This window comes from Erinaceus europaeus, unplaced genomic scaffold (genome assembly GCF_950295315.1).
Source record: "Erinaceus europaeus unplaced genomic scaffold, mEriEur2.1 scaffold_892, whole genome shotgun sequence".
Classification (NCBI taxonomy): Eukaryota; Metazoa; Chordata; class Mammalia; order Eulipotyphla; family Erinaceidae; genus Erinaceus; species Erinaceus europaeus.
The window spans coordinates 28,590-50,949 of record NW_026647884.1 but is presented as its reverse complement, the minus strand read 5'-3'; the positions used below and the strand labels follow the sequence as shown (position 1 = coordinate 50,949).

The 22,360-nt window shown below is 44.2% G+C and overlaps 1 protein-coding gene across 1 annotated transcript; it reads left to right on the top strand.

Annotated features, from left to right (window-relative positions):
* Positions 1 to 3,555: 3,555 nt before the first annotated feature.
* On the top strand, positions 3,556 to 21,785 carry SFT2D2 (SFT2 domain containing 2). The gene is made up of 8 exons (XM_007531794.3): positions 3,556 to 3,702; positions 10,575 to 10,661; positions 10,813 to 10,898; positions 11,462 to 11,543; positions 13,569 to 13,604; positions 13,685 to 13,743; positions 14,618 to 14,647; positions 16,945 to 21,785. The coding sequence occupies exons 1-8, from the start codon at positions 3,640 to 3,642 to the stop codon at positions 16,982 to 16,984; spliced, it is 483 nt and encodes a 160-aa protein (XP_007531856.1). The 5' UTR covers positions 3,556 to 3,639; the 3' UTR covers positions 16,985 to 21,785.
* The last annotated feature ends 575 nt before the right edge of the window (positions 21,786 to 22,360 follow it).

Sequence of the window (22,360 nt, the reverse complement as noted above, 5' to 3'; positions counted from 1 at the left end):
ACCCAATTCCTTGCACATTGTAACATATGTTCTTAACCAGGTGTGCCACCACCCAGCCCCTAAGCTTGACATTCTTTTTTCACCTTTTGTGCTCATTTCTGTCTGTACAGAGTATGTTCACATACATCAGAAAAAGTAGATTCTGTTGTAGACCACTTAATGGGCTCTGACTGAATACTGGAGTTTTTGTAACATGTTGTTAGCTCAGCCAGGTGCACCACCACCTGCCCCCCCCCTCCCCAGGTGCTGTGAAAGATACTCACTAATAGGGGAAGATGATTGGGTGAAGAGATATTAAACACTTAAGACATATATGTTAATGTATAAGTATCATCCCTATGATTTCTGAGGAAATCATTTCACTACAGAGCTGGCTACTCAGTAATGAGAGATACTTGTTCTATTAGTAACACTTAGTGATATTCCCTATACACATATTTGCACCACTTTTTCAAATTGGCTTGCTTTATCAGTGCTTGAACCAAAGCATTTCAAAAAAATATGACTCCAATAACCAAATATGTGCTAATATAAATTTATGTGTTCTCCAGCATGTTCCACCTTCTCTCTTCACGGAACCTAATGAAATATCACAGTATTTACCAATAAAGGAGGCAGTTTGTGAGAAGCTGATATTTCCAGAAAAAATTGATTGTAACCCTGCAGACTCACAAGAAAACACACCAGTGAAATAGAAATGACGCAGCCTATACTCACCGTGGAATCTGAGTGGAGACTGTTGCTTTTTGGAGAGGGTATTTTTCTTAGGAGAATTGAATGACTTGTCTATGTACAGACTTTGTGTAGCCTTAAAGGAAAAAAAATAAAAGACTTGCAGGGAGGTTTCCACTCAACCACTGTCTGTCCTACCTATCTTCAAATTCATATTCCAGACTTATATTCCCAGGAGTTAAATTTGGATTTCTAAATTGTCACTAAGTGACACTAAGTGATGTGCATATCTCTTGAACAGTGGGCATAGCCAGTATCCATCATTAAGCACTGCCTTCTGCAGTGGAGGGCATTGACTTCCTTGAAGGCACTGCCTGAGGCTCTACTTGGAGGAATACCAGCGCTCTCCCAGCTTCCAGGTTTACGGCACATTTTAATGTGCTGACCTTTCACCTTGAGTTTCTGTACCTTTGCACTCTGGAGATTCTGCCTTGCTTCCTAGGAGATTCTTCTCACATTTTAGTGATTTTTTTTTTTAACTTGTAGGTAAAAATACTCTGTTCCTCCCATTTACTTTTTTTGGTTGTCACTGGGGCCTGGTTGCTCCAGGCAGACTTTTTCAGAGAGAGCTAGAACCTGGGTCACGCCCATGACAAACTTAAGTGTACTAAGTGAGCCAGCTTGAGGCCTCCCTCCTCTATATAATGTTTTTTTAAGATTTTAAGAAAATTTCAGACATTGGCTCTAAAGCCGAGTTTTTTTTTTTTTTTTTTTTTTTTTTAAACAAGATTAACAGCTATTATGTCTATGGAAGCACATGAACTGGTTTGCCCTGACAGGTAGAGAGGATCAGAGCGGTCTCTTCTTCCTGAGGTGCTGCTTCCTATGTGCAGTTGTACTTGTGCTGATATTTTGTACTTCCATCATTTATGCAACCTCAGTGAATTAATCATTGAATTTAATACTGCCCCTAATAAGTAGGAAGAGTTGATTTGGGTTCATCTTTGTAAATATTGTATCAAACCCTGAAGCAACCAGTTAACTTTTCAAAATATCTGATGGACACTTGTGGTAGAGAAAGGACTTATTTTTAATTTTTTTTTTATTTCTTAAACAGAATTCACTAAAATGTAATGAGTAGAAAGCCTACATAGATAGTACAAAGTAAATTTAAATTTTACTTAGTTATCTAGGTATTTTATATTTTCTTTCTAAATGCTTTTCATAAAATGGAAGTAGTTATAAGGCACCAAGTAAGGGATTACTTACTTGAAGTCAACTTTCTATAACATTTTTTACAGGTAAGAGGGGCAGTCTTAGCCCCCCCCCCCATGGTTAAATGCTCTACCACTAAGCTTTTTTTATTCTGATTTGAAATAACTTGTATATATTTAGATTTGATGAATAAACCATTAATAATACTTAATTGAAAGTATTAGCAAAACTTCTTAGGCTCTAGCCTGAAGATAAATTTTAGTGAAATACAATTAATTATTCAACTTTTTTTTTTCTGAAGATATAGTCACTTATTAACATGAAAGAGGGGGAGAGAGAGAGAGAAATAAAGAGAGATAAAGGGTGGGGGGAGAAGGAACCACACGTTACTCTGGTATGTGTGTTTGCCAGAGACCAAACTCATGCTTGAGACTCCCATTGTTTTATCCACATTACCACCTCCCGGGCCATGTATGTTCTTATTTAGCTAAATTTCATAGCAAAATCTGATCACAGATGGTTCTGTATTTGTTTCCCTTCTGCTGTACAACCTGAAAGGTATAGAAAATCAGGATTTTGTTGGCTTTGACTAGATTTATGGCATTTTCACTGATAATACTAACTATGCCCATATTTAATGTTTTATCTTGGAAAAGTAATGTGTATATATTGTACCTAACTTTGTTTTATTTGCCATGCAGATTTGACAAGAATGACTCTTTATTCATATGGGTTTTATGAAAAACCTGTAAGAATATTTGTTAGTTGAAGTTTCTAGACAACATATAGACTTTGGTTCAAATGTTATAGGCTCTGAATCACTCTTAATTAATTTGAGCTCCATTGTTTAAAATTGTTGAGAAAGGAAGTAACAATGGATTTTTTTTTTAATGGTAAGCAGTATCTAGGAGAATGTACTTCTGAAAATGTCATTAATGTTTTCCTTGGAGAGGGACAGGGAAAATTGTATTTACCCATTGCTACATGTGACATCTATCATTTGATATTTATTTGTTTCATGTCTTTTTGTAAGAGAAAAATAAATAGAATTATTGACCTATATTTGACTACTCACGTTCATTTTTCTTGGAGAGTAATTAAAGAATGTCTTGAAATTTAGAGTATGTTTTATGTTGAATTTGGTCACATGGAGCTAGTGAGAGTCCCACAGAGAGTGGTCTGAGAGACAGTAACCACACAGCCCAGCTCTCCTCCAGTGGGAATCCGTGAGCTAGTGTTTCTAAGTTCTCCTCAGATTCTCCACGGACCTAAACCACCAACTGTCCCCAGTGTAACTGTGGTAACGCGGGATTAGGACTGTATTGGTCCCAGCCTTCAGCTAAAAACAGTGAAACCGGAGTCTCAGCCTTTCTTCCAGGCAGAACCGCGGGTGGTTGGGATAGGCCAGCGGCAGGTAGCCGCACCACCGTGATTGTCGCCTGGTGAGATTGCGGTGACTAGTGGCGCTGCAGGGTAGCGGGGCTCAGCGGAGCGGTGCTTTCGTTAATTGGCGCGGGCCAGGATGGGCTGCATAACGATTGGCTGGTGGTGGGTCTGGGGTACTCGCATAGGCGCTCGGGTTGATTGGCGGGTTTCGGGGCGGGTCTCCAAGTGGGCGGGTACCTGGGGGGGAAGGGTAGCCGGGGCGCCTGCGCGTGGAGCCAAGTGGGCAGTACCTGGGCGGAGCGCGCGGTGACTGACAGCGGGTTGCCCGGAAGAGCGTGGGGCCGGTGGGGGCTTTTGGGGCACAAGATGGACAAGCTGAAGAAAGTGCTGAGCGGTCAGGACGCCGAGGATCGGGGTGGCCTGTCCGAGGTAAGGAATGGTGGGAGCACAGCGACCCTGACGTGCCACGCTCGCCTGCTGTGGCCGTGAAACCTCAGGATCCCAGGCCCCAAAAGCAGCCTGCACCCCTACCCCCACCCTCCAACTCTAGCCCACAGCGTTCTGAGCCCCCGGCTGCAGGCTCCGGGAGACCCCACCCCTTCCTAGAAAGTGGCCTCAGTCCTCTATCGAGGACTTCTGGACTCTCTGTACACCAACTGCGACCCCGGACCTCCGTCTATATCTGCCTCAGGTGCAATCTCGTGGGCTCCCCTCTCCCTCTAGCTGGTTTTATGAGGCTCAGCTCCCCGCAGAGAGTGGGCTCTGGTGCTAAAACAGATTAGGGGAGGCGTGGATCCCTTCTGGCAGACTTGTGGTTGGGGGTGGGGTGGGATGGGACTGGTGAGCACTTCGCGGATTGTATCGCGCACCTGGCCCCCTTGAAGCTGGGGGTGTGTGTGACCCCATCTGTGCCTCATTGTAAACTGTCCCCTGGCGGAACCCACTTCTGCCATCCTGGGCTCGCTATGCCACGTCCCTGCTGTCCGGTCGATCACTGGGTTCTTAATTCAGAAAGTTCTAGCCCAGCAACATCTGGGTGCTCACACTCTCGTCCCTGAATCATACAGAATGTTCATCCCTCCTATTTCTGTTTGCTTTCAACTTCTGTTTTCTATTTCCTTTATGAAAGAACATTTCTCTTGACTTGTTTTTCTTTCCTATGCGTCTCAGTTTCCCTGTTTGTAAAACGAGATTTTGAACAAGATGATAGTGCTTTTCCCAAACTTTAGAGCCTCAGTGTTCTTTCTAGTTTTACTCAGTGTCTCTTGGGGTTTTCTCAGCACATTTCTTTCTTCCTTTCTTTCTTTCTTTCTTTCTCTCTCTCTCTCTTTCTTCCTTCCTCCCTCCTTTCCTTCTTTCCTCCCTTCCTCCCTTTCTTCCTTTCTTTCCTTCTCTCTCTTTCTTACCTTCTTTTTAAAAACTAAGTAATGTATTTACTAGATAGAGACAGATTGAGAAGGGAGGGGGAGATAGGGAAAGAGACCTGCAGACCTGCTTCACCACTCGTGAAGCATTCCCCCTGCGGGGTGGGGGTGGGGGACCAGGGGCTTGTACCTACATCCTTGCACATTGTAGTTTGTGCACTTAACCAGGTGCATTGTAATGTGTGCACTTAACTGGCCCCCTCAACACACCTCTTTTTAGACTTTTTCCTGAGATTTGGTTGATACTGGCATCAAGTGTCAGAACAATTGGAATGTAGTTTTCTTTTTTTACATTTCAAAACAGCTCTGTGGTTTTTGTTGGCTTGTGCTTTTTGTTTTTGACCAGAGTACTCAGCTTTTGCTCATGGGAGTGCCTCAGGTATGAAAGTGCTGAAGTATCAGTGGTACTATCTCCTCAGCTCTCTGTGAGTTCTTTTTAATGTGTTTCCTTTATTAACTGGTTGGGACTCAGTTCAATGATTTGCCTTCTTCATTCAAGGTTTTTTTTTCTATTCTTTGATTATGAACTCTCTAGCCAGACTCCAGCGTGGATCTGAGAAAACATAGGTGATTAACCATTATTCTTATTATCTAGCTGGTGACCCATAGATAGTTAACAAGCTTTTGTGAGTCATGGCATTCAGGGCTGTAGGGGATGCAGGTACTACATTTAGAAAATGATCAGATAATGGAGGTCAGACCTCAGTGGATGCTGTGGATTAAGAGCATGAGCTCCCCAGGATGGTGAGGGCTACATCCAGTAGGGTGTGGGGCTCAAAGCTATACGCCCAGGCATGCATTGAATCTGTTTTGAAAAGAGATGCTTCTCCCTTTTCTACCGTGTGTGGCCAACTTCCTCTTTCTTTTTAAAATATTTTATTTACTTATTAATGAGAAGGATAGGAGGAGAGAGAGAAAGAACCAGACATCACTCTGGTACATGTGCTACCAGGGATCGAACTCAGGACTTAACGTTTGAGAGTCCAACACTATATCCACTGCACCACCTTCCGGACCACACAACTTCCTCTTTCTATGTGAAATTCCTGTTCCTGTGCATCCATGTGACATTTGTCTACTTCCTGCTGAATGCAATTTCAGGCTTATTTTTTTAAAAAAAATATTAGTGATTTAATACTGATTTATAAAGTTATAACACAACAGGGGTATAATTCCATACCTTTCTCACCACCAGAGTTCTGTGTCCCCATTCCCTCCACTAGAAACTGCATTAGCTCTCTCATCACAGATATGGGTTGACTATTATTTTGTAACTATCTCTCTCTAGATATATATGTATTTGGCCATTTTGCCCTGTGGTCCTGCCTTCTCTTCCTTTCTAAGTTACACCTACAATTTCTGAGTGTCCTTTCCTTTTATTATTTATTTCCTCTTCTCTGTCCTCGTCCTGATGGTTCAGAGCCCTCTAGTCATCTTTCCCTAACATTTATCCCTCTGGGAGTATGGACCAAAATTCTTTTTTTAAAAAAAAATTATTTATTTATTTATTCATGAGAAAGATAGGAGAGAGAGAAAGAACCAGACATCACTCTGGTACATGTATTGCCAGAGATTGAACTCAGGACCTCATGGCTGAGAATCCAGTGTTTTATCCACTGCGCCACCTCCCAGACCACCAAAATTCTTTATTTTGTTTATTTATTTGCCACCAGGATTACTGCTGGGGCTCGGTACCTGTACTACAAATTCACCACTCCCATTGGCCATTTTTTCCTTTTTATTATTTATTTATTTTTCTTTTTTTTCTGATTTTTTTTATTGGGGAATTAATGTTTTACATTCAACAGTAAGTACAATAGTTTGTACATGCATAACATTCCCCAGATTCCCATATAACAATTATGCTGTCTCCCCCGCTCCTTTTTATTTTTTAAGGAGGAATCTCCTTTTTAAAAATTATCTTCTTATTTATTTATTTACTTATTTATTTTTTGCCTCCAGGGTTATTGCTGGGGCTCAGTGCCTGCACCATGAATCCACTGCTCCTGTAGGCCATTTTTTCCTCCCTTTTGTTGCCCGTTATTATTGTTGTTGTCGATATGTTCGTCGTTGGATAGGACAGAGAGAAATTGAGAGAGGAGGGGAAGACAGAGAGGGGGAGAGAAAGATAGACACCTGCAGATCTGCTTCACTGCCTGTGGGGGAGCCGGCCGAACTGGGATCCTTATGCCGGACCTTGCGCTTTGCACCATGTGCACCCAACCTGCTGTGCAACCGCCCGTCCCCCATCTTTTTTATTTTTAGTTGTCGTTATATATTAGATAGAGACAGTCAGAAATTGAGAGGGAGGGAGAGAGACAGAAAGACACCTGCAGCACTGCTTCACCACTTGCAAAGCTTTCCCTCTGCAGGTGGGGCTTTTTAATTAATTAATTAATTAATTTGACAGGACAGAGAGAAATTAAGAGGGGCGATAGAGAAGGGGAGAAGAAAATAGACACCTGCATACCTGTTTCACCATGAAGCATTCCTTCTCTAGGTGGGGAGCGGGAGCTCGAACCTGGCTCCTTGTGTATGGAGATATGTGTGTTTAACTAGGTGTGCCACCACCCGCCCCCAGTCCAAAATTCTTTATGGAGTGCAGAAGGTGGAAGGTCTGTCTTTTGTAATTGCTTCTCTGGTGGACATGGTCATTGACAGATTGATCCATACCCCAAGTCAGGCATATTTTTGGCCAACATTGTACTGATTAGGTTAGGGTCTCCTTTTTTTTTTTTTTTTTTTTCACTGGGACTCAGTGCCTGTACTATGAATCCAACTGCTCCTGGAGGCTTTTTTCCCCCCTCTTTTGTTGCCATTGTTGTTTTTTTATTGTTGTTGATTGTTATTGATGTTGTTGGATAGGACAGAGAGAAATGGAGAGAGGAGGGGAAGACAAAGAGAGGGAGAGAAAGATAGACACCTGCAGACCTACTTCACTGCCTCTGAAGCAATCCCACTGTAGGTGAGGAGCCAGGGGCTCAAACCAGGATCATTATGCCAGTCTTTGTGCTTCACGCCTTGTGCGCTTAACCCACTGCACTACCGCCAGACCCCCAGGGTCTCCTTTAGGATGCTGGTTTTACCTTGCTTCTGAGGCTGGTGAAGTACTTGGGTGACATTTTGGTTTCATGTGGTTGTTTGGACTAGGTGAGACCTTTGTGTCTGGTGAGATTCAACTGTGTCAGTTGTCAGAGATCATCATAAGACAGTGGACTTAGAATTGTTATTCTAAGTTGGATAGTGTGTGGCTTTGCTATGTGCTCAACCCAGCTTTGGTGCTGTGATCTCTTTCACACCCTGACTCTCTGCTTCTATCTAAAAAAAAAAAAGTTAATACTTTTCATGAAAGATAAAATGCAAATGATGAAAATCAGTAGGACTAGTTCTCTTTCTCCTGCATGTGCAGCAAGTAACCTTATGATTTTATGACTTTTCTCTTATTCACACCTTCATAAATGCATCTTAAATCTTTGGTTGTAGTGATTTATTTTGAGAAATCTAGGTGTTCTATGTTATAGAAAAACTTGGGGGGGGGCGGGGTGGTTTGGGCAGTGACTCACCGGGTTAGGCGCACATAGTACGAAATGCAGGGACCCACGCAAGGATCCTGGTTTGAACCCCCAGCTTCCCACCTGCAGGGGGATCACTTCACAAGCAGTGAAGCAGATCTGCAGGTGTCTGTCTATCTTTCTTCCTCCCCCTTTTAAGATTTTTATTTATTTGTACATGAAGAATGATAGACACACAGAAAGAACCAGAACTCTGGTACATGTGCTGCCAGGGATTGAACTCACGCTTGAGAGTCCAACACTTTATCCACTGTGTCTGGACCACTTTCTCTTCTTCTACCCTCCTCTCTCAATTTTATAAAAAAAAAACAAAAACACCAGAAGTGGTGGATTCGTAGTGCCGGCACTGAGCCCCAGCAACTAGAGAAGGAAAAAATCAAGAAAGAAAGAAAGAAAGAAAGACTTCAGGGAACCAGGAGGTGTGGATATTGCTAATTTGAAAGTCCAGGAGTAAGGTTCATGTCTTTCTTACCTTCTGCTACCAACCCAGTTTCCTGAATAGTTCCTCACTTAAGTTCTTTTTGAAAAGAGCTTTTCTTCCCTTCTCCACATCCTAAAGACAAAGGTACCTTTGTACAGAGTCACAATTTGAGAGCAAGTCATATGCTGTGCATTTCATCTTGGATGCATTTTAATTGTCCTGCTTTTAAAAATGCCTACAGGTCCTGTCAGTTGAGTTGTTTTCGTGAATTGGGGACAAGTATAGGACTTGCACTGGGTCCTGCTGTCTGGATGGGGTTGTGCAAGTGAAACTGTGCTGCCTTGGAGTGAAAGTGTGCAACCCCAGTGCAGCACATGCAGTGATGAAGTTCTGTTCCCAGCTGCACTGGTGAATAGGGAGATGTCTAGATAGGGTCCATTGGAGAAACCCATAAAAATAAGGCACCGCTTTCCTTTCTGAGGACTCAGACCAGATACTTCCAGTTTTCGGTGATTTGTATATTCAGCAGGGCAGGTGTCTCCCCTCCCTGTTGGGTCCACTTAGTACTAATATGCAGGCAGCTCGTGATTGAGCTGAACCTGGTGTTATTTCTGCTCTGAGGCAAAGTGACTTTTGTCTTCACTTTGGTCCCATGTTGTGTGCTCAGCATTGATAGCACCAGACACTCCCCCCCCACACACACATACACACAAACACATACCACCTGCTCTTTGTAACTTTGCTCTTGCCTCAGTCAAAAGGCTGCTAGCTTGCTTTGTCTGAGGTGGTAGGTAGGTGAGCAATCCGAAGAAGTCCAGATACACTGTCTGGGAAGAGTGAGGCTTTTGGCCAGACTTCCCAAGGCCTGGCTGGGAGGATGGGTTTTGCTCAACCTGGAACCAGGGGCTCTGACCCCTCTTGGTGCACAGCTCCCCCAACTTGCCTTGTTGAGCAGTCCTATGTTACTGCATTTGTCTGCATGTGCTGTGTGTGTAGGCGTACACTTGCATTGTTTATGTTGTATGTGTGTGTGACTTGCATTGTTTTTCATCATGTGAGAATATGTGGGAACCTGTCCTGACCCCCATTCTCTAGGGTGGACAGAGAAGCTTTCTGGGGCACTACCAGGAACCTTTCCGGCCCTTCCCTTCCAGCTTCTGGTTTGACTGGAAATTTGGAAGTGGGTGTGAAGTGTGCTTTTAGCTGGGGGCGGACTGGGTTGAGGCAATCACCAGCTTAGTGACCCAGCCAGCTACACCGCCCATCGTGGAAGTGTGGACAGCTTTCCCCAGACTGCACTGTCAGGCATGGGTTTACGCTGGGGAAATGTCTTGGTAGATGTCTGCCTACATCTACCAAGACCCATTGGAGTGGCCATACTAGACTGGTGTTTGTTGGGGGAAATGTGAGAGTTACTCATGGGCTCTCCTGTTCTTGATTTTCCTGGAAATGTTGGCTCCTCCAGGCTTTGCTCTTTGAAGGGGACCAGACAGAGAAGGCTGGATGAATTAGATAGGGCCTGTCACTGCTGGTGACTTGGCCAGCACTGCAAAGATTATGTGGAGTGTGTTGCTTAGATGGGGTTCTGGTAGAAGAGAAGATGTTTACTGCCATGGCCTGAATCTAATCATCTAGGTCTCCTCAGAGATGGGATGCAGCCTAGGACCTTAGGCTTTCCCATGCCTGGCCCATGTCAGAGGTACTGACCTCAACCGCAGAGACGAAATGCCCTTGGAAAGAGGGTGAAGGAGTTGGACTCTTGGCAATGAGCCAGCAACATGTGGGTCATGCTCCCCTCTTTCTGCGGATACTCATACTCAGTTCTCTATGTTGAGTGAGTAGTTGGGAATATGCACGGATGAAACTCATTCTTTCCTGTTGCAGGTGGTGGAGGCGTCTTCCTTAAGTTGGGGCACCAGAATCAAAGGCTTTGCCGCATGCTTTGTTGCAGGAATTCTCTGCTCACTGTTGGTGAGACTCCTTCCCTCTATCCCCAACACACACACACTCTTATCTCCTTCCCTCTCTCCCCTTTCCTTTCTCCCTACCCTTCTGTCAGTGAAACTCAGGGTCATGGGGTTGGAGGTGGCCAGCTCCTCACCTGCGACCCACTTCCCACCAGGGAACACTTCTACTCTGGGTGCCTAGGAAGGGACTCTACCTCTTTGCAGTGTTCTACACCTTTGGCAACATTGCGTCCATCGGGAGGTAAGTGGTTTTTTTGTTTTTCTCTCACCTTTGTCCATGATTAGAGGGAAATGGAAGTGGGTTGTTCTGGAGGGCAGGGAGGAGTGCTGATGCTCCACACAACTGTGGAAGCAGAAAACAGGTTGTGTGTGTGCAGTCCGGCACTCAGCAAATATCCAGCAGATAGTGGATGAAATTGCCATTTTTAACATTGTCTGAATCTTTTGGGTGGTGGGTTGGTGGGTTTCTGTGGGTGATTGAAGGAGGGAAGCAGCACCTTTCAGACAGAGGGACCGTCAAGCCTTTGGTTATCTAGCTGCATTTATGAGTCAGGGACCTGGGGTATGGATCTCATCTCTGGGCTGCAATTTCTCTGTCTAAAATAATTGTTATTGTAATTAATCCTGAAGCTGTTAGTGGATTAAATGCAAAAAAAAAAAAAAAGCCCCTACTGTGCGATTCCTGGCCTAGAGCAGGGACTTTTCCAGTGTTAGTGCTGACCTGCCTCTGCACAGGGGCTCTCTGGAGGCCATACATGCCCCATGATACATTCCAGCTCTGAATTATGATATCTTTGCCTTTAGTACCATGTTCCTCATGGGGCCACTGAAGCAGCTGAAGCGCATGTTTGAGCCGACACGCTTGATCGCCACAATTCTGGTGCTGGTAAGAGTAGTGTGTGTATCTGCTGCATGGACTTTGTTCTCTTAAACCCAGAGGCCTTGGTCCTTTGTCATTTTGTCTGCATTTACTAACCCTGCACCTGTGTGGCAGGGAGCTTCCTTCCTTCAAAAACTACCACTCTGTATCTCTGACGAGGTTAGAAAGTTCTAGAAGGGGGCTGAGTGGTGGCGCACCTGGTTGAGTGCATGTGCTACCAATGTGCATGAACCCAGGTTCGAGCCCCAAGTCCCCACTGCAGGGGGAAAGCTTTGCAAATGGTGAAGCAGGACTGCAGGTGTCTCTTTGTCTCTCTTCCTCGTTATCACCCCCCTCCTTGTCGATTTTTGGCTGTGTCTATCCAATAAATAAATAAAGATAATAAAAAAGGTAAAAAAAGGGAGTCAGGCTGTAGCGCAGTGGTTAAACACAGGTGGTATAAAGCGCAAGGACTGGAGTAAGGATCCCGGTTTGAGCCCTGGCTCCCCACCTGCAAGGGGAGTCGCTTCACAGGTGGTGAAGCAGGTCTGCAGGTGTCTATCTTTCTCTCCGCCTCTCTGTCTTCCCCTCCTTTCTCCAATTCTCTCTGTCCTATCCAACAATGACAACAACAATAATAGTAACCACAACAATAAAACAATAAGGGCAACAAAAGGGAATAAATAAATAAATAAAAATTAAAAAAAGAGAAAGTTCTAGAAAGATTAGCAAAATAGCTCACTTGAATAGTGAGCTTTGCCATGTGTGCAACCCAGGATTGAACCTGGCCCCCACCACAATGAAGTGTGATGGTCTCTTTTTCTCTCTGTGTCTCTATCTGAAAAATAAAAAAGAAAAGAAGGGAGTCGGGCGGTAGTGCAGTGGGTTAAGTGCAGGTGGCATAAAGCGCAAAGATCCCGGTTCGAGCCCCCAGCTCCCCACCTGCAGGAGAGTCACTTCACAGGCGGTGAAGCAGGTCTGCAGGTGTCTATCTTTCTCTCCCCCTTTCTGTCTTTTCCTCGTCTCTCCATTTCCCTGTCCTATCCAACGACGACATCAATAACAACAATAATAACTACAGCAATAAAACAACAAGGGCAACAAAGGGGAATAAATAAATATTAAAAAAAAGAAGAAGAGGAAGAGGAAGAAGAAAAGAAAAAAGAATGTTCTAGAAAGTACCCCCAGAGGACATAGCTCAGCCAAACTAGGCAAGGAGAAGGAGGGACACCACCACAGTGGTGACATTCACAAAGACAGAACGTGGAGGGGATACCTCTCCCTAGAGAGGTCTCTGGTCTCTCAGATCTTATCTGACTCAGGATCCTAGTTTCTTGTTTCTGTGCATCCTCATCAAGTGGGTCTAGTCTCAGAAAGAACATTCTAAAAATAGCATTGGAGGAGGCTTGGGTGACATGCAGATAGGTAAGTGACTTGCTGTCTATAACCTGGACACGGGTTAGGTCTTGTCCTTGCTCACCCATTCTTCTCTTGCAACAAGGATTTGGTGGCAGCCAAAATGTGGATGTGTGTTAAATGTTTTGGTTTGAATGGAAAGGTGATAGTGATCTTATCTGCTGGGCAGAGATCTGGAGGATGGGGGGAGCCAGTGCGAGTGAAAGCAGAGAGGGTTCTCTTCTCTTTTTTCTTTTCTTTCTTTTTAAATAAATATTTACTTATTGGATAGAAACAGATAGAAATCTATAGGGAAGGGGGAGATAATAGGGAGAGAGGATGTACTGCTTCACCAGTTGTGAAGCTTTCTTCCTGTAGGTGGGGAGGGGATCTTGAATCCATGTCCTTGCGCACTGTAACATGTGCACTCCACCAGGTGCACCACCACCTGGCCTCATTCTCTCCTTATTTCATCCATATGCATCCCTACTCTGGCCAGTTTCATTATATTTGAGCTTGAACTCTTCTGCAGACATGAGTTTCAGAAACCAGCTGGGTGAATGTTGCTGTGAGTTTGTTGTAACAGATGTCTGAACAGTGTTGTTTGTTTTTTGCCATGTCACCACATCAATTAATGCCAGTTTCCTTTCTCTCTAGCTGTGCTTTGCACTTACCTTGTGTTCGGCCTTTTGGGTAAGTGTGTGCTTTGATTTTTCCTTAGCTTTCTTGCCTCTTGTCACATGCATCAGTGTGACCATAGCATTCTCTTCCAGTGGCATAACAAGGGACTGGCACTCATTTTCTGCATCCTGCAGTCTTTGGCCCTGACATGGTAAGTAACCATTCAAATAGTCTCTGCCACAGAGACCTCTGCAAGATACCATTGGGGAAAACATCCCTTGTGGTGGGGTCAGGAAGATGAGAAACACAGAAGCCTTGGGGTTTAAGAATTCCTTGTGGTACAACGGGCCTAAACCCCAGAGACCTGGGCCCTTCTGTATGTCAGCCAACAGGGATGTGTCCACACATTATCCTTGCTAGGCACATGAGAGACTCTCAGATGTTGTAAACCACTCACATCTGCGAGGTACAAGAACAGTGAAAGCAGGGAAAAGAGACCATCAGCTTGTGGAGCATTTTTGAGTACAACAGATTGTATTTTTATCTGGTGCTTTTTCAGAATAGACTTAACCTATAAAGATGTGTGAAATCAATTGTTTTAAGCCATTGCTGCTCACTTGGCTAAAGCAGTGATCTTCTGAGCCTTTTCTTTCTTTTTAATAAATGTTTTATTTATTTATTGAATGGAGACAGACAGAAATCAACAGGGAAGGGGGAGATAGTAGGGAGAGAGAGAGAGAGAGAAATACCTGTAGTACTGCTTCACCAATTGTGAAGCTTCATTCCCTCCCAGAATTTTCTGTTTCCTTCTTTGATCACAGATGCCAGTCCCTTCCTCTCCTTGTTAAACACATGGCACAGTGTGTACATTCTTTATGTGTTTGCATGGGTGAATACAAGTGTATAATACATGTCACATATATGCTTGTGTACTGCATGAGGATGTGTACATGAGTATGTATGTGCATGAATGTGCAGATGTGTATTGTGTGAGTATACTGTGTGCAGATGTGTGTAAGTCTGCATCTGTGCTACCATTTACTCTTGGCTTTGGTTGATGTTCCACCTGTCTATTTCCGTTACAGGTACAGCCTTTCCTTTATCCCATATGCCAGGTAAGACCAGCAGGGACTGGGACAGTTGCATATGTCCTTTCAGGATGCTGGGATGTCACAGAGGGACGAACTCCTGTATAGGGTGGCATGGAAATCCAGTTTATTTCTCATTAGCTAAAGGCATCTTATTCAAATGAAATGTTCTCAAGCCCACCCAGTCAGTCCAGGAGGACCTGGTGACTGTGGACAGGTCATTCCACGCTGCTCAGCTTGTTTGAAAAGGGTATGGGCACTGATGTACCAGAATATGGGGCATTTAAAAAATATATTTATTTATTCCCTTTTGTTCTCCTTGTTGTTGTAGTTATTATTGTTGTCATCGTTGTTGGATAGGACAGAGAGAAGTGGAGAGAGGAGGGTAAGACAGAGAGGAGGAGAGAAAAAGAGACACCTGCAGACCTGCTTCACTGCCTGTGTAGTAACTCCCCTGCAGGTGGGGAGCCAGGGAGGCTCAAACCAGGATCCTTACGCCGGTCCTTGCACTTTGCGCCACGTGCACTTAACCTGCTGCGCTGTTGCCCGACTCCCGAATATGAGGCTTTTATATGCAGTATGCTTGGGCCAGTTTTCCCTGGATGCCCATTGAGTTATCAGTCTTTATGTATGTGTGTGAATGTATAATTTTTATTTTTCTTTTTATTGCCACCAAAGTTATTTCTGGGACTTGGTGCCTGCAAGATGAATCCACCATTCCCAGTGGCCACTTTTTTGTTTCTTTCATTTTTGTTTTTTAATTTTTTTATTAGTGATTCAACATTGATTTACAGAATTACAAGATGCTTTTTTTTTTTGATACAGAAATTAGAGAGAAATAGGAAATAGAAATGGAGAGTGGGAGAGAGACACCTGTGGCACTGTCTCACTGCTTGTTAAACTTCCCCTCTTCAGGGGTACCGGGGTCTTGAACTTGGGACCTTGTATATGGTAATATGTATGCTCTATTAGGTGTGCCACAGCCTGGGCCCTAGTCACCTTCTGATATGCTGGTGCCGGGGCCAGCTTTGCAATTGACCCACTTAGAGCAAATTGCTAGATTGTAGGTGCAGGTTAAAACCTGACCTAGGATTTCCAGATGCAGACAGAAGAGTACTAAACCTATGTGCACTAAACGCACCTGCACACTTGTCTTACTTTGTTGTGTCATTATTAGGGTTGTGGGACTTGATCTGGATCAGCATTTTGGATCGTGCAGAGGAGTAAGGGGTGGGATTGTGGGCTGCTACTGTATGTAGGAAACTACTATACTGAGTAGAGGACAATTTCTTGTACTAGGTAGGAAGCACAGTGTGGGGATCCCATGCTGTGATTTGTTTTCCCCAAGAAAACCTTCCCTACACAGAAGTATCTGTGTACGTACAGAGTTCTGTGGTCAGTTGGGCTTGGGAAACAGGTTACTCCAACTAGATGAGTTCTTTGTGGACTGGCCTTCCAGGTTCTTCCTAATGGATGTTATGTACTTGGTGCCTGGAGTGGTGCCCTGAGGGAGCTTATTAGGTGCAGGGAGTCACCTGGGACCAGTGCAGAGTACAACTTGTGGGAGGCTGTCCTAGAATTATCTGACATTAGAATGTAGCATCCACTTGTGAGAATGTGCCACTTGTCCTCCATCAGTGGGACCAGTGTCTCTGCACCAGGGTAGCTGAAGCCATGGGGTGAGGGACAAGAGTGGAGAGAAAGCCTGCTCATGGTCTGATGTGTCAGTAGCAGGATTGGTATTTGAACAGTATAGGAAGCTGTTGAGCCCCTCTTGTGCTCTCTACACTGATCTCTAGGGAACCTGCCCTGGCTGGGGCCACAGGCACAATACCAATTCTCAATACATGCCTGCAGAGAGCACCCCTATACTGGGGAAAGACATCTCTGCTGATGATTAGGATGGAGCAAAGCCTTAGGACTTGGCCTTGGTGCTCTCTGTGCCATTAGGCACAACGGTATATTTTTAATGCTGAGTCCTGACTAATGCCTTGGTTTTTGACAGTCTGTCCTCTGATTATAATGATAGCTGTCAGTGACTACTTATTTTGCTCCATGCACTCATCCCCACAAGCAGCCTGTAGAGTGAGTGGGGTGCCCTCTTTAACAGAGGAATGAATTGAAACTCAAATAAGACAAGTAACCTGTCCATAATAACACTGACTGGGCTTGGGGTTTGAGGCCACGTACATCAGACTCACAGTCTGGTGCTTTCTGCTCTGCTGCCTTGGGTACCCAGAAAACTATCAGTTTCTGGAACCTTTGGGGGTGTGGGAGGAGCCCATAGCCCTTTAACCTCTGTGTACCTTTCCCTCCCCATGCAGGGACGCTGTGAAGAAGTGTTTTGCAGCATGCCTTACGTAACACATGACCTGTTTGGCGAAGGTTTGGAAAGTGCGACGGAGGAAAGCCGGTGAACTCTTCTGTAAATACTCTTGACACTTCTGTCTTACACCCACGTGCCTTTTTCTCTTGCAGCAAGGCATTGCTTGCCATCTGAACATTGGAGGGTTGCTCTAGGCAGCTGTGTGCCCAAACCCAAGTTTCTATCACACAGGAGAGATGGGCTTTGTATCTGTTGGAATGGGAGCTTCCTGGTGTTTCTCTTTGGATGAGTTTCCACTAAAGTCCCATAAATAAAAGCCTAATGAAGCAGCAGCAGACTAGCCTAGGGAGCTGTGATTCCCACTGGCCACAGGCAACCCCCTTGGAGAAGGCAGGTGCAACAGTGGAGGTGGGGAGTGTGTGTATGTATGGGAGGGGGGGTTTGTAGGTTTATCTTTTCTGCACAGAGCACTTTCTGGTGGCATGTTGTTTCTAAAGCTGTACCTGACACTCTTCTGTAGATTCCACACCTAACTATGATATATGCTTTCACCATTCAGTGCACACTATTTTTCTCTTGGGGTTTCTTTCACCCCCCACTGCTTATTACACAGCTTGACTCCAAACTTCCTGGAACCAGTTTTCAGGAGAAGGAAGCAGTGATCAGTTGGAAAGATGCCTTTTTTTTTTTTTTTTTTTTTTGCCTCCAGGGTTATTGCTGGGGCTCGTGCCTACACCATGAATCCACTGCTCCTGGAGGCTATTTTTTCCCCTTTTGTTGCCCTTGTTGTTTTAGCCTTGTTGTGGATATTATTATTATTGTTGTTGATGTCGTTGGATAGGACAGAGAGAAATCGAGAGAGGAGGGGAGACAGAGAGGGAGAGAGAAAGATAGATACCTACAGACCTGCTTCACCACTTGCGAAGCGACTCTCCTGCAGGTGGGAAGCCGGGGGCTCGAACTGGGATCCTTACGCTGGTCCTTGTGCTTTGCGCCACGTACGCTTAACCTGCTACATTACTGCCTGACTCCCAAGATGCCCATTTTAACCTTTGGACCAGCTAAGAAGGGACACATCTTGCTGCTCCCTATTTCTTTTAGTTTTCTTTTCTTTTCTTTCCATTATTTTATCAATATTTTCTGTTCTCCATTGGAGTGAAGCCCAGAAGAGTTTGGGACGCTTGGCTTTAGGGCCATCAGGAAGCAGGCACTCTGTTTTGACCTTCAGCTGCATGTATTCTTAAGCCTGTTTATGCATTTGGTCTTGGGCCATGGGCAGTCACACCTCAGCCTAATACCTGGTTTCACACAAGTACATCTGTGCCCCTGAACTTGTCCTTTCCTCCAGGAGCTTGTGACAAAGTAGGTATTGTGATCTCACTATAGTCGGGAGATTAGGGCCCAGAGAGCTTTCCAGATTCATAGACAGTGTGGAACTGAGCCTTGGCTCTGGTCTCTTTTGCTGTGACCCCAGGCTGCAGCTGTACTTTTGCCTGTGCTCAATCAGGCCTGTGCCTTTTCAGGCCCCAGTTAGTTTGTCCTTGTCAGTGTACTGTTTCCTTCCCATATTCTTTGCAAGCATCATATCCTGTGAATGCAGGCTGTCCAACATCCTTTGTGTCCTCTTTAGTTCCTCTAGGTCACTTGATATCACACATGTCATCATGGTGACATGCCATCTCTGAAATCATACGCAAGTGCAGTCTATTTGGTTTGCTTTTCTGCCGTTCCTCCTGCTCAGTGTCCTACACAGGCTCTCCTGGGCACCCCCAAAGCCAGGTTCTGGCGGCTATACAGCAGACTAACTACTGAGCTGGTTTAACCACTGCAGAAATTTTAAGAGTTCCTGGGCTTTTCTGAACTGAGAAGGAAGGAGTGGATATTATAGGCAGATGAGGACCTGTCTCTCCAGGCTTCATAGGAGGAAGTGAGAGCCCTACCTCCAGCCAAAAAGGAGGCTGTGACCTCTTCTGTTTGTGAGGTTCTTTTGTACCCTAAATGTGGGAGGACAGGGGCAGGGGCAGCAGAACCAATCTTAGATGGACTTTGGAGTTGGCATGAAGGGCCTGGGGGGGGATTCAGCTTGGTGACTATGAATATGAGCTGTGTAGTCAGACTGGATGTGGTTGTACATGCGTGACACCAATCTCACCGTGGCCAAACTTTGATTCTCCCCTTTGTACTTTTACTTAGAAATAGAGGGCACAGTGCCTCCCATTGAAGTTTTCAGGGCACTGGTGAGAAGTGTGGTGGGTGCTTAGCAAAAGGGAGTAGTTATCAAAACCCCAGAACGATGGCATTTGAAGAATGGGCTGGATGTCTCTCACCATTGATGGATCTCAACTTTATTCACATAGTGCTGTATGCCTGCACTGGAGACTTGGCCACTGTACTCTTGTTTGACATCTGTAGTGACCTTGCCAGGCAGGGGTTGTATCCCCTTGTGAGCAGGTCAGAACCTGTGCCTATCTCCAAAGAAGAGGGAGGTGTTCCTGCATAAATTCTCCTACTTTGTCTTTACTCCTGGGATCTGTGACTACATTATTCTGACAGCTCCAGTAGGGACAATTAACAGTAGCCTGATCCTGCCTTCTGGAATCTTCCAGATCTCCTTCGTGCCTCACCCTTGGGTTCTTTCCCTGCTTGAACTGTCGGAGGTAGAAATGCCTTTCACCTCTACTTCAACTGTTACCAGCAATGTTGTTGGTTACAAACTGCCCAGACAAGAGAGGAAGCACTGTCAGGTCTATGCCCTGTGCCCCATGCTCCATGCCCCGTGTTCCATTCACCTGCCACTGCTGGGAGGTGAGAGAGCCTTGTGTTTCAGGGGCGAACCAAAGTGTGAAGGGAACTGTGGTTGATGGGAAATTGCTCACCCTAAGGTTCTTTGTGGTCTGACAAGATAAGCAGCTTTTGTCCTGCCCATTCCAGTCCTGTTCTCACTATCCTTAGAGACCCACCTTATCTTCCTCTTTCTTTCTTTCTTTCTTTCTTTCTTTCTTTCTTTCTTTCTTTCTTTCTTTCTTTCTTTCTAATTTCTTTATTGGGGGATTAATGTTTTACATTCAATAGTAAATAACATTTCTCAGTTTTCCACATAATACAACCCCCACTAGGTCCTCTGTCATCCTTTTTGGACCTATACTCTCCCCCCACCTACTCCCGAGTCTTTTACTTTGTTGCAATACACCAACTCCTGTTCAGGTTCTACTTGTGTTTTCTCTTCTGATCTTGTTTTTCAGCGTTTGCCTGAGAGTGAGATCATCCCATATTCATCCTTTTGTTTCTGTATAGTCATTTTTTAAACTCGAACCTGGAAATGGTGTACTTCAGCTACCAAACTCCTAGCCTGGTGCCAGCCATCTTTTTAGTCCTGGGAATCACATCTCCCTGTTTTCTTTACTCAGACTGGCACCTGTTTCTGGAGACAACATGGCCCCAGGGTGGCATTTTTCACTAGCCTCTTAGTGCCAGCACATCTGTCCCCTACTTTTGGGTGGTAGTATTGATCTGCTGGGTCATTGATCTGAGTGCCTCCTTTTGCCTCCCCAACAGGAAGTAAAATCATGACATGCCTCCTGATCTATAACTTTGATTGCTTCTAGTGAAGTGCATCACCCCTAAAACAAGGGTGCAGGAGAAGTGACGTATATCTGCTCTGCAGCTTTGCAGTATGGTGGGTTGGGAAAGGGACCTGCATCCCCCTTTCTAAGGGGCAGCCTGTCTCCTTCCTCCAACTTGAATCAGATATAGAACTGCAAATAGTTTACACCCTCCACTTGTCTGAGTCCTTTTCAACAACTGAATTTCTTTTGTAAGCAGTGTTTAGAATTATAAAGTCTTTTTTTTCTAATTTTAAACAGTTTTTAAATTCAAGCTTTTGGGGGTAAATTTTAAGATTTGAGTTTCTGTAAAGGTGGATTTTTTTTTGCAGAATAGTCCTTTTGTGATAATAAATACAGACTTTTTAGTTGTGTAACTCTTGTTAAGATAGCAATGAGATGATTTAGAAGTTGAAGATTTTGGTAGTTCTCATACAAAAAGCTGGTGGGAAAGTAGGTTATTTGACTTTTAAAGGTACTACTGGTTTAATGTTTTGTGAAATTCTGGATCTTGAGAGGTTTTTAACTGAGCACAGAGCAAAGATGAGGCTTTAGCTGCTTTCTGATTATTTTTGGTTTTGCTACAAGCGTGTAGGGTGACACTCCCATTCTCACGCTTCCACTTTCTTGGTGGTGCACAGTTTCCTACTTCTGGCAGACCCTTCTCTCCAGGGCTGTGATGGAGCTCAGAGAAGTGGCCTGGAAACCAAGAGTTATGTTATTGCAGGGTGACAAAGTCAAAGAAGAAGGTCTAAGAAATGTACAAAATGTTTACATTCAATCACATGGTCTTTCTGAAACGTGTGGTTTACCTTTGCTTGACTTGCTATTTTGAACAAAGAAAGGGGGAAAACCTGTTTTTGTAAACTTTAAATGGTGAGGATGGGTAAGGACCAAACCCCCATGGGAAATTTAAATGCCTTCAGAATTTTGTGCCTGGGCAAACTTCTTTTAAAACATTGCTTTTTAAAAAGTGCTTTTAAAACACTTACACCATGAATCCACCTTTGTAATTGTATCAATGTTCAATGGGTTTTGAATAACTGGATTCTTTATATAACAAACTATATTCTTGTGTGCACTTTTCCTATCTTAAAACACTCTTTTTGTAAAATAAATATTGTCTTTTTATTAACTCATTTGAAAGAGAAGGAGTTTTGCTGGTAATTAAGCTGTTTTGAAATGTTACAAAGTGAATTTTTTTCCCTTGCAATAAATGAAAGCATTGTGATCTTTAGTAATTCTACTGTGTCTGTTATTCATGCTTAATTCTTCAGGAGTCAAGACTAATGAAGATGGTTTGACTTTAAAAAAATGCCCATGTTGGCCAGGTAGTGGCACACCTGGTTGAGTGCACATTACAGTGTACAAGGACCCAGGTTTGAGTTCCCGGTGTCCACCTGCAGGGGGAAAGCTTTGCAAGTGGTGAAGCAGGGCTGCAGGTGTCTCTCTGTCTCTCTCCCTCTCTTTCACCCCTTCCCTCTCAGTTTCTGGCTGTGTCTATCCAATAAATAAAGATAATAAAAAAAGAAAAGAAAAGCCCACATCTTACTTTTAATGAGTGTTACACATGTTATAGGCACGTAAAGATGTCCGTTGAGCTAAATGGATATGTACTCCTCTTTTTCCTGAATGTCCTATGAGTTAATTGGGTCTAAGGAGAGAGCTGAAGATTTTTGAAAGGTAAGGAATTCCAAGTGTTTATTTTGGGATATACCCACACACCTAGCTGGTTTACTTATTGCATAAACTAGGTCACTCAATATTATAGCACTAAGTTGTCAGTAACATTTTCTAATTATTTTAATACTT